The sequence below is a fragment of the Mustela nivalis genome (genome assembly GCF_964662115.1).
Source record: "Mustela nivalis genome assembly, chromosome: 6".
In the NCBI taxonomy this organism is placed as follows: domain Eukaryota; kingdom Metazoa; phylum Chordata; class Mammalia; order Carnivora; family Mustelidae; genus Mustela; species Mustela nivalis.
In genome coordinates this window covers 94,182,706-94,197,100 of record NC_139025.1, presented here as the reverse complement: position 1 = coordinate 94,197,100, position 14,395 = coordinate 94,182,706, and the positions used below count along the sequence as shown (strand labels likewise).

General features: G+C 34.9%; 1 protein-coding gene across 1 annotated transcript; it reads left to right on the top strand.

Annotated features, from left to right (window-relative positions):
- Window positions 1-666: 666 nt before the first annotated feature.
- On the top strand, window positions 667-4,614 carry LOC309867713 (olfactory receptor 4K15-like). Its single transcript, XM_082736781.1, has 2 exons — window positions 667-780; window positions 3,464-4,614. The coding sequence occupies exon 2, from the start codon at window positions 3,492-3,494 to the stop codon at window positions 4,464-4,466; it is 975 nt and encodes a 324-aa protein (XP_082592907.1). The 5' UTR covers window positions 667-780; window positions 3,464-3,491; the 3' UTR covers window positions 4,467-4,614.
- The last annotated feature ends 9,781 nt before the right edge of the window (window positions 4,615-14,395 follow it).

Genomic DNA, 14,395 nt, shown 5'->3' with positions numbered 1-14,395 from the left:
AAACATGGTTTTGATTAAATGATACAATATTCTGATACCTCTCTTTACAGACTCCAGATCAGGTAACAATTACTATTGCAAGTGATACCTTCTAAAAAATATTCTTGTTGATCTTTAAATGAAAGCTTATATGAAATTGCTGTAGATTGTTGCCGAAACTTCCCCTTATGAATAATGTCTAAATCTCTGAAGAATTTCATCCATTCTTCTGGACTTATCAGATGAGGTTAGGTTAAAAAAAAAAAAAAGCATTTTCCTAACATATGAGGGCAAATACGCTATATTTGAAGCTGCAGTGGAGACTAAGAAATAATCCTCTTCATGTAATCCTGAGTTGCCAATGATTGGTATTGATTTCTAGAGGTCTCTGAAAGTTATTTGTAATCATATAGTTTACTGCTACCAAAAACAGAAGCAAGATAGCTACAGTCAGGCTGAATTCTTTGAAAAACGTGAAACAGGAAATATTGTTTTAGCATGTCTCCCTTTTTGTCTACTCCTTTGTCTCTTAGATTCCTGAGAGCTCCAAGTACTACCCCAGCTACTCTAGACCTAAATTCGAATACTGCGTTCAGCCTTCTCTCATCTCTATGAAGATAGTCCATCCTGGCTACAGACACTCTCAGTCTATTTCCTTCTTATTTAAAAGCAAACTTTATGGTTCATCTCTACAGAGCCAGGTCTATTTTCTTAGGAGATGTGGAAGTAACAACTAATTCTTACCAAGTGTTAATGACTACAAATTATAGGATATATCACACACACCCCATTTCATCTTAGGTAAGTGAAAGTGTTTTGTCAGTATCCTTACAGAGACCACACTCTAGCATTTGTCTCCAGTGACTGTTACATCTCTGATTAGGATTTAGAGAAGGTAAAGGCAGTGGCAATACTGGAAAAATTGTGAAAGATGGATCTTTGACCTGAGAGTGTTTGCTGGCCTCTTGTAACCAATACTTTTACTTACTTCACTTAATCCAAAGTAGTAAGAAAATATCTGACAGAATTTCAAAAAGAAGATACCTGAGAGTTACCTAATGCAACCCTGTAAATATGCATTAATTTACTTTCAAATAGTACAAGAAATGAAAGATTGATCCTTCAAAAACACATGTACTAATTAGAGACTCATTCTTAGGTGAGTCAGGTCATATAAACTATCTTTGAGCATATAAAATTATCAGAAAATACTCTGATTTGAAAAAAAAATACATTATTATTTTGAAGATTTGTTTATTTGACACAGAGTAAGAGAGCTCAAGTAAGGGAAGTAGAAGAGGGAGAGGGAGAAGCGGGGTCTCTGCTAAGGAGGGAGCCTGGCTTGGGGCTTAATCCCTGGACCCCGGGATCATGACCTGAACTGAAGGCAGATGATTTGCCAACTAAGCCACCTAAGTGCCCCTATTTTTTTATGTATTTACTTTTTTTGAGGGAGACAGTGTTTATGAGTGGGGAGGAGGGCCACCCAAGAAGCCCCTGACATGGAAGCATACAACTTTGCAGAAGATTTATTGGGAGGATGATTCCTGTGATTTTCTCACATAAGTGGATTATACATTTTATTTGTAAGGTACCAGAAAAGCTTCTCTGCCACTCTGTTCTTCTATATCTCTAGAAGGTCTCCCTGGGAGGGAGATTCATTCCCTGTGATTAATTTAAGGCTTTGCTGTTTCTGATAGGACACATAAGAGCCCCTATTAGTTGGTCTTATTGGGTATCATTTCCTTGCCTGCTTCTAGGCATTCATTACAGTATTTGTGTCAAGGAGTCTGAGTCAGGGTGTTTCCCAGGGAGGATAGGCCATGCTGTATACCTGGAGTTAACTCAAAAACTGGCTACTATGAAATGATGAGGAAAAGAGAAACACAGCAGAAGAATGTGGTGGCTTCTCAAAGACAAACTTACTCCACTGCATAATTTTACCTCCAGCCCTTATAACTTCAGACTCTGCTGGCAGTTTCTTCTGAACATCCATGAACCATAGTTTTGATATAATTAATGATGATATGTGAATTCTTTGGGGGAATTTTCAAGACAACTAGAGATTTGAAATATAGGGATGAGTCCCTATATTAAAATTATTCATCACATGCCCTATATTTATGTGTAAATCCTCCAGTGAAACTCAAGGAAACACTAGGCAATTGCAATTAGATTTAAGAAAACATTAATATAAAAAAAACTTCAAATAATTAGAAATCAGTAGAATAAAAGACACTCCCTTCCAAAGAAGTGATTTAGATGTAGAGAGAGATATTTCTTTACATTTCACATTATCTTTTTTTTATTCACTATACACTGTTTCCAAGTTCTAGATAGCTTATAAAAGTATAAATAACATAAAAGGGAGAAAGTGTTGATAAAATAGAGTATATAATAACCTAACAAAAAAAAACATTGTTTTTTCACAGTCTGGATTTCTTACTATGAATACTACTGTACAATATAACTATAATTTTTTAAAACCCCACCAAATTAAATGTCAGTTATAATTCAATATTAAATCTTTGGCTATTAGTAACAATAGCTGAGGTTAATGAAGTTTAACATCAGGAAATAATTGAAAAGAACAAATATACTGGATTCCTTCATAGAACAGAACTCCAGGAAGAGATGAGTCACAACTCCAGGAAGACTTCCAATGAACTCTAGATCTTTGGGTTTTGTTAGGTTTTGTATTTTAGTTCATAAAATTTGTAAATGAATAGAGAAGGGAATAAGACCTAATCACTGAAGGCAATGATTCTGCCTGTGAGTTCTCACACCAGATAATGGTGTCTATTTACCTCTTGGATTTTTTATTAACAAATAAAATATGCACAAAATTACACGTGGCAGATCTTGTACATCTTGCAAGTTTTCACAAAGCAAACACTTGTATCTATCAATCACATCAAGAAACAGAACATTACCAACACTTCAGAAGCCCTTCCTGTCACCTTCCTGTTCCTATTGCCCTTCCAGGAAAACCCCTCCAGGAGCTTTGTTAATATCATAGATCGGTGTAGCCTATTTTTGAACTTTATTTAAATAGGTTCATATAGTATACACACTTTTCTGTCTCACTTTTGGGGTCAACATTGTGAAACTGTCTTCCTGTGTTAGCCATTTAAAAACATGTTATATAATTTGTTATAGAAAAAACTATTCAGATTTTGTCTTTGTAACTTCTTAGACTAGATTTCTGTAATGTCAAGAAAACATTTCAGATTTTCAATTTCATTTGTAAAGTAAGTAGTTTACATTCCTCAAATTCATATAACTGGACATGACAATGTCAAACATCTCAAAACTCTCCCCTTTGTCCCACTTTATTGTTATTATATTGCTTATATACTTTTTAATGATTCATGAAAATTCAGATATATAAATATAAGTAGAAATTAGAATCTCTAAAGAAGGAAGTGGAAATGGGAAATGAAACCCATGCTTACTGACTGATCTCTATTTCTCTCTTATTCAGGTAACAAGATACAATCCTCCCAAAGTCAATGAATGACATAAATCATTCCCGGGTGACCGAGTTTGTGTTGCTGGGGCTCTCTAATTCCCAGGAGCTCCAGCCTTTCTTGTTTCTCATATTTTCACTACTTTACCTAGCAATACTGCTGGGCAACTTTCTTATCATCCTCACTGTAACCTCAGATTCTCGCCTTCATACCCCCATGTACTTCCTGCTTGCGAACCTCTCGTTTATAGATATATGCGTTGCCTCTTTTGCTACCCCCAAAATGATTGCAGACTTTCTGGTTGAGCACAAGACTATTTCATTTGATGCCTGCCTGGCCCAGATTTTCTGCGTTCACCTTTTCGCTGGCAGTGAAATGGTGCTCCTTGTATCCATGGCTTATGACCGTTACGTTGCTATATGCAAACCTCTCCACTACATGACAATAATGAGTCGCCGTGTGTGTATTATTCTTGTTCTCATCCCCTGGCTTGTGGGTTTCATCCATACTACTAGCCAGTTGGCATTTACTGTTAACTTGCCTTTTTGTGGCCCAAATCAGGTAGACAGTTTTTTCTGTGACCTCCCTCTAGTGACAAAGCTGGCCTGCATAGACACTTATGTTGTCAGCCTACTTATAGTTGCAGACAGTGGCTTTCTTTCTATGAGCTCCTTTCTCCTTTTGGTTGTCTCCTACACTGTGATACTTATCACCGTCAGGAACCGCTCCTCTGCTAGCATGGCAAAGGCCCGCTCCACACTGACTGCTCATATCACTGTGGTCATACTATTCTTTGGACCATGCATCTTCATCTACGTGTGGCCCTTCAGCGGTTATTCTGTTGACAAAGTCCTTGCTGTTTTTTACACCATCTTTACTCCCATCTTAAACCCAGTTATTTACACTCTAAGGAACAAAGAAGTGAAGGCAGCCATGTCAAAACTGAAGAGTCAGTACCTGAAGCCTGGTCAGGTTTCTACAGTCATAAGAAATGTTCTTTTCTGGGAAACAAAGTAAACTTATACAACTGTAACTACTGTAGCCTTATTCCTAGACAATTATAAATGGAATCACTATGATGTAAAAGTAGATCATTTTGACCAATGGGAAGGGTAGATTAATTTGATTGAATGAGTAATTATAATAAAATTATAATAATTCCAAAGAATGGTCCTTTTTGATATTTAAATTCTCTTCCCTTATTGTGTTCTTTTTTGTTTCTATTTCCTTCTTTTTATTTAAAAAAATTTAATATATAGCTTTTGAGTACATTCAGAAATGGCATTTACTCATATGAAATAAATAAGTTGTATGTCTTCCTCTCAAAACAGGACCACTCAGATGTCAATTATGTACTAATAGGTATATTTCTCTATACAATAGAGAAAACAGATTTACATATACAGGATACACCTAAATAAGACTTTATTTCACAGAGCTACGTACTGATACGTAAATGAAGATAATGCTATGGTTGGTGTTAATGGTATAGGAACACATAAAATATTAAGGCTATACAGCAAAGGCACAGTCAACACTTTAACAAATCCTTCTTCAATGTTGCTGCTTAATACATATTATTCATGTAAAACAACTTGCTGAATAAACTTATTCACCAGAGTGTGCTGCATTTGTTAGTTGGGGTAATTTCTGTTTATTTTTATAAAAATATTGTATTTATTTATTTGACAGAGAAACAGTCCAGTGTGAGCAGGGGGAAAGGCAGAGGGTGAGAAGAGGGGAGAAGCAAAATCTCTGATGAGCAGGGAACCCTATTTCAAGGCTCAATTCCAGGACCCCAGAATCATGACATGAGTCAAAGGCAAATGCCTAACTGACTGAGTCACCCAGGCACCCATTAATTTCTGTTAATACTGATAAAATAATCTGGAGAATTTCATAGTTAAGTTATAATTCTTTACCACTTGTCATCATGATTATGGGAGTCTGAAAGCTCATATAAAACACACACTCTCTCTCCATAGGCCTTCATAATTCCTGTCTTCTCAGATAAGGTAGTATTTTACATATTAATAACTTAGGAAGAATCACTTTTCTATGTGGACTTAGTTAAAATTTTATTTTTATATTGCATAATGCAGGTCCAGAAAATGATAATACCATATTTCAAGAACTTTGGGGTAGCCATGAACTTACTCCTTCATTATCACTTATGAAAATGAGATTTTTTCTAGGAATCCTCACTATAGGTTATTTGAGGCTTTTACTCTTTCATTGTATTCAAGTTTTTCCTGTATTTTTCTACTGTGTTCTAGTTTCACATTCTGTTATAATGTTACCTGTTTTTTAGATCCCAATCCTTAGAATATCTTAAGGGAATGCTCTGTTGGTTTTTTGAAAGAATCAATAAGATCAATAAACCATTGGCCACACTAATCCAATAGAAAAGAGAGAAAGCCCCAATTCATTAAATTATGAATGAAAAGGGAGAGATCACAACTAACACCAAGGAAATAGAAACAATCATCAGAAGTTATTATCAACAGTTATATGACAATAAGCTAAGCAACCTAGATGAAATGGATGCATTCCTGGAAAACTATAAACTCCCAAAATTGAACCAGGAAGAAATTGACAACCTGAATAGACCACTTTCTGGTAACGAGATTGAAGCAGTGATCAAAAACCTCCCAAAAAACAAGAGCCCAGGACCTGATGGATTCCCTGGGGAATTCTACCAAACTTTCAAAGAAGAAATAACACCTATTTTCCTGAAGCTGTTTCAAAAAATTGAAGCAGAAGGAAAACTTCCAGACTCTTTCTATGAAGCCAGCATTACCCTGATCCCCAAACCAGGCAAAGACCCTACCAAAAAGGAGAATTTCAGACCAATATCACTGATGAATATGGATGCTAAGATTCTCAACAAGATCCTAGCAAACAGGATCCAACAGCACATTAAAAAGATTGTCCACCATGACCAGGCGGGATTCATCCCTGCAATACAAGGATAGTTCAACATTCGCAAATCAATTAACATGATAAAACAAATTAATACGAGAAGAGAGAAGAGCCATATGGTCCTCTCAATCGATGCAGAAAAAGTATTCGACAAAATCTAGCATCCGTTCCTGATCAAAACACTTCAAAGTATAGGGATAGAGGGAACATTCCTGAACTTCATAAAATCTATCTATGAAAGACCCACAGCAAGGGGCGCCTGGGTGGCTCAGTGGTTTAAGCCTCTGCCTTCAGAGGGTACCAACTTATTATGGACCTAAAGACAAAAGCAATTCTAAGAGGAGATGTATAATGTTACATATAGAAATAAGAAAACAAGTCAAACAAATAAAAAGAAGACTACAATAAAGACTAAAGTGAGCAGAATAAATGAAATAATAAAGATCAGAGTGGAAATAAATGAAATAGAGACCAAAAAATGTAGAAAGATTCAATGAAACCTAGAGCTAGTTCTTCGAAAAGAAAATTGATAAATATATAGCCAGATAATCAAGAAAAAAAAGAGGACACAAACAAATTAAATCTGAAATGAAAGAGCAATATCAACTGATACTGCAGAAATACAAAGGATTATAAGAGAATACTATGAAAAATTATATGCAACAAATTGGACCAATTAGAATAAATGGATGTATTCCAAAAAAACGTACATCTAACATCCTAAAAACATCTTCCAAAGATGAATCAGGAGGAGATTCTACACCAGAACAAACCAATTAGTAGTAACAAAATTGAATCAACAACCCAAAAATTCCCAAAAAATAAAAGCCCAGGACTGGATGAATTCCAGGATGAATTTCCAGGGAAATTGTAACAAATATTTGAAGAACAGTTAACACTGAGGCACCCGGGTGGCTGAATCAGTTAAACATCCAACTTGATTTTGGCTCAGGTCATGATCTCAGGGTTATGTGATGTGAGATGGAGCCCACACTGGGCTCCACGCTGCGCATGGAACCTGCTTAAGATGCGCTCTTCTCCTCTCCTTCTGCCACCCCCCTCTCTAAAAAAGATAATAAAAGAATAAGGAACAGTTAATACATGATACATCACATCAACAAGAGAAATGATAAAAACCCCTATGATGATTTCAATAGATGGAGAAAAAGCATTTGACAAAGTACAAAATCCATTCATAATAAAAACCATCAACAGAGTAGGTTTAGAGTTAACATACTTCAACATAATAATGGCCATTATGAAAAACCCGCATCTAACATCACACACAATGGTAAAAAAAAAAAAAAAAAAAAAAAAAAAAAAGGAGAGCTCTTCCAGTAAGAGCAGGAATAAGACAAAGATGTTTGCTTCCAACATGTTTATCCATCATAGAACTGGAAGCCATAGCCAAAGCAATCATACAAGAAAAAAAAAAAAATAGGCTACCATACTGGTAAAGAAGTTCAACTGTCACTATTTGAAGATGACATGACCTATATATGTATATATATAAAACCCTAAAGACTCTACCAAAAGGAACCAAACAAATGGGCAATGAAAAAAAAGAGACAAACAAAAACCAGATTCATAAACTCATAGAAACCAATAGTTACCAGAGGAGAGGAGGGTGGGGGCAATGGGTAAAATAGGTAAAGATAAAGAGTATACGTATCATGAACACTGAGTAATGCAGAGAATGTTGAATCACTATCTTATAAACCTGAAACTAATATAACACTTATGTTAATTATACTGGAATTTAAAAATTATAAGAAAAAATAAAGAATTAATACCTATTCTCCTTAAGCTATTAAAAAAAAAAAAGAAAAAAAGAAGAAGGAAAATTTCCAAAAACATTCCACTGGGTCAAACTAGACACAGAATCTACCAAAAAAAGCAAACTACAGGATAAAATTGCTCATTAGCAGAGATGTAACAACCATTAACAAAATATTAGCAAATGAAATCCAACAATACATTAAAAAAAAAAAATTACCATGATCAGGCAGATTTATTCTGGTGAGACAAGGATGGTTCAGTATTTGCAAATCAATCAACATGACAAAGCATATCAAGAAAGGAAGGATAAGAATCATATAATCATCTCAATGGAGGCAGAAAAAGCACATGACAAATACAACATCCATTTCATAATAAAAATCCTCAATGGGGCACTTGGGTGGGTCAGTCAGTTGGGTGTCTGCCTCTTGGTTTTGGCTCAGGTCCTGATCTCAGGGTCCTGAGATCAAGCCCAAGTTCAGTTCTACACTCAGCAGGGAGTATGCTTCAGGATTCTCTCTCCCTTCACCCTTCCCTCTGTTCTCTTTCTTTCTCTTTCTCTCTCTCATAAAGAAAACAAGTCTTTAAAATAAAACCCTCAGTGAAGTGGGTTTAGAAGGATCATACCTCAACATAATAAAGGTCATAATGAAAAATCCATAGCTAACATGCTACTTAATTGTGAAAAACTGAGAACTTTTCCTTTAAGATAAGGAACAAGACATCAATGTTTGCTTTCATCACTTTTATTCCTCATAGAACTGGAAGCCCTATCCATAGCAATCAGACATACACACACAAAAAAAGCAACCATATTGGTAAGGAAAAAGTTGAATTATCACTATTTTCAAATCACATGATGTTATATGTAGAAAACCCTAAAAACGACAGCAAAAACCTATTAGAAGTAATAAATGAATTCTCCAAAGTTGCAGGATACAAAATTTATGCACAAAAATTGGCTGCATTTCTATACATTAATAATGAAATAACAGAAAAATAAGAGAACAATTCCATTTACAATTGCACCGCAAAGAATAAAATATCTAGAAATAAACTTAACAAAGGAGGTGAAAGACCTGTACTCCAAAAACTATAAAACACTGATGAAAGCAACTGAAGATGATACAAAGAAATGGAAAGATATTCTGTGCTCATGGATTGGGAGAATACTATTAAAATGACCCTAATACCCAAAGCAATCTACAGAGTCAGTGCAATCCCTATCAAAATACCAGTAGGGTTTTTTTTTTTTTTACAAAAATAGAAAAATACTAAAATTTACATGGAACTACAAAAGACCTTAAATAGTCAAAGCAATTTTGAGAAAGAAGAAAAAAGCTGGAGATATCACAATTTCAGATTTCAAGATATACTACAAAGCTGTAGTAATCAAACCAGTATGGTATTGGCCCACATGCACATATGCATGCATACATACATGCAAACACACCCATGCATGCGTGTGTGCACACACACATCACACAAACACACACACACACACACACAAAACAAGGAAGAAGGATAAAGAGCTTAGCAATAAAACCATGCTTATATAGTCAATCTATGATGAAGAAGGCAAGAATATACAACGGGGAAAAAAAGCAGTCTCTTTGATAAGTGGGGCTGGGAAAACTGGACAGTTATATGTGAAACTAGACTATTTTCTTACACCATACCCAAAAACAAACTTAAAATGGATCTAAGACCTTCAAGTGAGACCAGAAACCATAAAACTCCTAGAAGAAAACATTGGCACTAATCCCTTCCCCATTCACCACAGCAACATTTTTCTAGGTTTGTCCCCTCAGGTAAGCTAAACAAAACAAAAATAAACTACTAGGTCTATAACTAAATAATAAGGTTTTGCTTCACACAGAAAACAATCAACAAAGTGATAAGGCAACCTACTAAATGAGAGAAGACATCTGGAAGAGATATATCTGATAAGGGGTTAATATTAAAACTGAGTGAAAATTTAGACAATGACCACCAAAAAAACCTCCCAAATAATTTGATTTAAAATGGAGGGTTAGAATACATATTTTTTTTCCAAAAAGGATGTACAGATGGCCAATAGACACATGAGAAGATTCCCACATCACTATTCACCAAGGAAAGACAAATCAAAGCCACAATGAAGTATCACATTACTGTCAGAATGGCTAGAATAAAAAAGACAATAATAAGTGTTGGTGAGAATGTAGAAAGAAAGGAACACTTGGACACTGATAATATGGAATGTAAATTGGTGTAGCCATTGTGGAAGTAGTATGGGAAATGCTCAGAAAATGAAAGAAATAGCATGGAATCCAGTAATTCCACTACTGGATATTCACTCCTTCCCATCCCCACATTAAAAAACACTGAAAAAACTAACTGAAAAAGATATATGCACCCCTGTTTATTGCATAAGTACTTACAATAGCCAAGATATGGAAGAAATTTAAGTGTTCATGGATAAGTGGATAAAAAAGAGATGATATACATACATACATGTACCTACACACAGAGTGATATAATACATATGATACAATGGAATATTATACAGCCATAAGAAAGGATAAGATCTTGCCATTTGAGGCAACTAGATGGGCTAGAGGTATTATGATAAGTGACATAACTGAATGGAGAGAGTCAAGTACCATATGATTCCACATATATGTGGAATATAAAAGACAAATAAACAAGCAAAAAAAAAAAGCAGAAACCCATAAATACAGAGAAAAATCTGAAAGTAGCTGGGGGAAGGGATATGGGTAGAAGGGCTAAATGGGTGAAGGGAAGTGGGTTTCCAGTTATGGAAGTTTCCAGTTATGGAATGAGTTAAGTCATGAGGATAAAAGGTACAGCATGGGAAATATGCTCAGCAGTATTATAATAGCACTGTATGGTGACATACGGTGATTACCACTTGTGGTGTAACATACCACAGTGTATAGACTTGTCAAATCACTATGTTGTGCACCTGAAACTAATGTAACAATGTGCATCAATTATACTTCAAAAAAAAAAAAAAGTCCATGGTATAATGTGGAACAAGTAATAAGCAGAATTCTGGCAATGTCACAGCCTAAAAATGTTAGAGATACTTTTTTTCAGATGCTATGTATACCTAATCCATTTTCCTTTGTTTTCCTTTTCCAAAAACAGCTTTGCTGAGGTACAATTGGCACACAAAATTTGATGGGGATTAAGGAGTACACTTGTGATGAGAACCAGGTATTCTATGGAAGTGGTAAATCACTATATTGTACACCTAAAATTTATACTACACTGTATGATAACAGGAATTAAAATAAAAATTTAAAAAGTTATCCATGTTGCATCACCACTTCCTCATATCAGGGAGATCATATGAAAAAAATAAAAAATTAAAAAAAAAAAAAGTTATCCATATTTAATGTGTATCTTTCTTGATGTCAGAAACAAGTCTAAAACCATGAAGTCATCACCCCTTTATCCCAAAGAATGTCAGGTGGGTGAAGTGAACAGCTGCTTTAATTCCTTCCTCAAAAAACAATGAACATGTGATATTCTGCAAGATGGCCACCATCAGGAATGCTCTTATAAAATTTTAGCTTTACCTTTATGTCAAATTTTAAAAACTAGAATATTAATGCTAAAATAGGATGATAAATTGTATCAAATTTTATCAAATCATTAAAATATGGTTTTCAAACAACTACATATGAAAGAGCGAAAATTATTTCTCATATGGCAATGGAAACAAAATGAGCCAAAAGCTTTGAAAACATTACCGACAGTTTAGACACAATAAAGGCTTTTTTTTTTTTTTACTCATCTCTTGTTTTCTTTTTATATAAAGAACATTAGTATATTTCACCATAATTATTATAATAATTCTATTAACTTTATCCTTCCTTTTAAGCCATATTCCACAATTAGCTTGCTTTTCTTTTTTCTTTTTCAACAGTTTGCTTCTCATTCTATTCTCCAACCATGAACCAATGTTTCAAAAGTCTCAGAGAAGTAATATTTGACCATAAATATTACAAATAATTTAGTTTTAAAAGATTATATCAAGACTTAGCAATCTGAAAGAAATAATCAAATAGGTTTCAGATGAAAATGTGGGATAATCTCTTCAAAAAGACCAAGATTGCAAAATAAGATACAAATGATTATGCATGCCTTATATGGCCTTATAAACTGTGAAACACAACTGACTATACCAAATAGTGTTTGAGAAGCTTTTACTTCAAAGTCATTATTTGGAACTTGCATATTATTTCAGTCTTAACAAATTCCTATTATTCAGAAGTTGCAAACACAATCTGCACTGAAAAATAATAATATAAAGACCCAGAGGAGTAATTTTTTGTGACCATGGATTGGACGATGGTCTCTTATCTTGACACTAAAAGCAATAATCCAAAGGACACAAAAATAGTGATTCAAAGGGGCACATGTACCCCAATGTTTATAGCAGCAATGTCCTAAATTGCCTAAATATGGAAAGATACCAGATGTCCACTGATGGATAAATGGATAAAGAAGATGTGGCATATATATACAATGGAATATTTTACTCAGCCATCAAAAAGAGTGAAATCTTGCCATTTGCAACAACATGGATGGAACTAGACGGTATTATGCGAAGTGAAATAAGTCATTCAGAGAAAGACAGCTACTAAATGATTTCACTCGTGTGTGGAATTTAAGAAACAAAACAGATGAAAATAGTAGAAGGGAAGGAAAAATGAAATAAGGTAAAAACAGAGAGGCAAACCAAAGAGATTCTTAACTATAGAGAACACACTGAGAGGTATTGTATGGAATGTGGGTGGGGGATAAGATAATTGGCTGATGGACAACTGACGCAATGAGCACTGGGTGTTATATGCAACTGATGAATCACTAAACTCTACCCTGAAACTAATAATACGCTACAGGTTAACTAACTTGAAAAATTTAAATAAAAAGAAAATTGGGGAGGGTATGTGCTTTGGTGAGTGCTGTGAAGTGTGTAAACCTGGTGATTCACAGACCTGTACCCCTGGGGATAAAAATATATGTTTATAAAAAATAAAAAATTAATTAAAAAAAAAGAAAATTAAAAATATATTTGAAAACTACGATTAAAGTAAAAACTTCAAAGGATATATTCAAGAAAGTAAAAAGACAGCCTATAGATTAGAAGAAAATAATTGCAGATTATATATCTGTTAATGGATGTATGTCTAAAATATATTATTAATACCTTCTACAATTCAACAATAAAAGGACAATCCATTTTATTATTTATTTATTTATTTATTTTAAAGATTTTATTTATTTATTTGACAGAGGGAGAGAGAGGTCACAGGAGGCAGAGAGGCAGGCAAGGAGAGGGGGAAAGCAAGCTCCCCAATACAGGGAGAGGTCAATGCAGGGCTTCATCCCAGGACCCTGAGATCATGACCGAAGCTGAAGGCAGAGGACCAACCCACTGAGCCACCCAGGTGCCCCTAACATTTATTTTGATACCAGTCAGGATATATTTTTGCAAAAATGATAAAACCAAGATTAAAGTAGAAGTTAAGTTCCTCACATAATAGGAAGTTCACAGAGAGGAATTCTTCATAGTTGTTTGATTTGATGGCTCAGTGACATTACAGAATACAGGATCTTTACATTTCCCCCCCTTTTTTAAATTAATTAATTTATTTTCAGCATAACAGTATTCATTATTTTTTCACCACACCCAGTGCTCCATGTAATCCATGCCCTCTATAATACCCACCACCTGGTACCCCAACCTCCCACCCCGCCCCCACCACTTCAAGCCCCTCAGATTGTTTTTCAGAGTCCATAGTCTCTCATGATTCACCTCCCCTTCCAATTTACCCCAACTCCCTTCTTCTCTCTAACACTCCTAAGACAACCCATTTTAAAAGTGCTCAAAGGATTTGAATATATATTTCCCTAAGGAAGACAAACAAATGCCAAAATAAGCACATGAAACAATGGCCAATAACATTAGGGAAAGCACTAATAAAAATAAAGATACCACTTCATACCTGGAAGGATGACTCAAGTCAAAAAAGCAAAAAAGTAACGGACATTAGTGAAAATATATAGCAAGTTGGTGATGCCTGGGTGTCTCAGTTGGTTAAGCAACTGCTTTGGTTCAGGTCATTATCCCAGAGTCCTGGGAGCAAGTCCTGCAACGGGCTCCCAGATTTGTGGGGAAACCTGCTTCTCCCTTTGCCTGACACTCTCTCTGCCTGCCATTCCCTCTA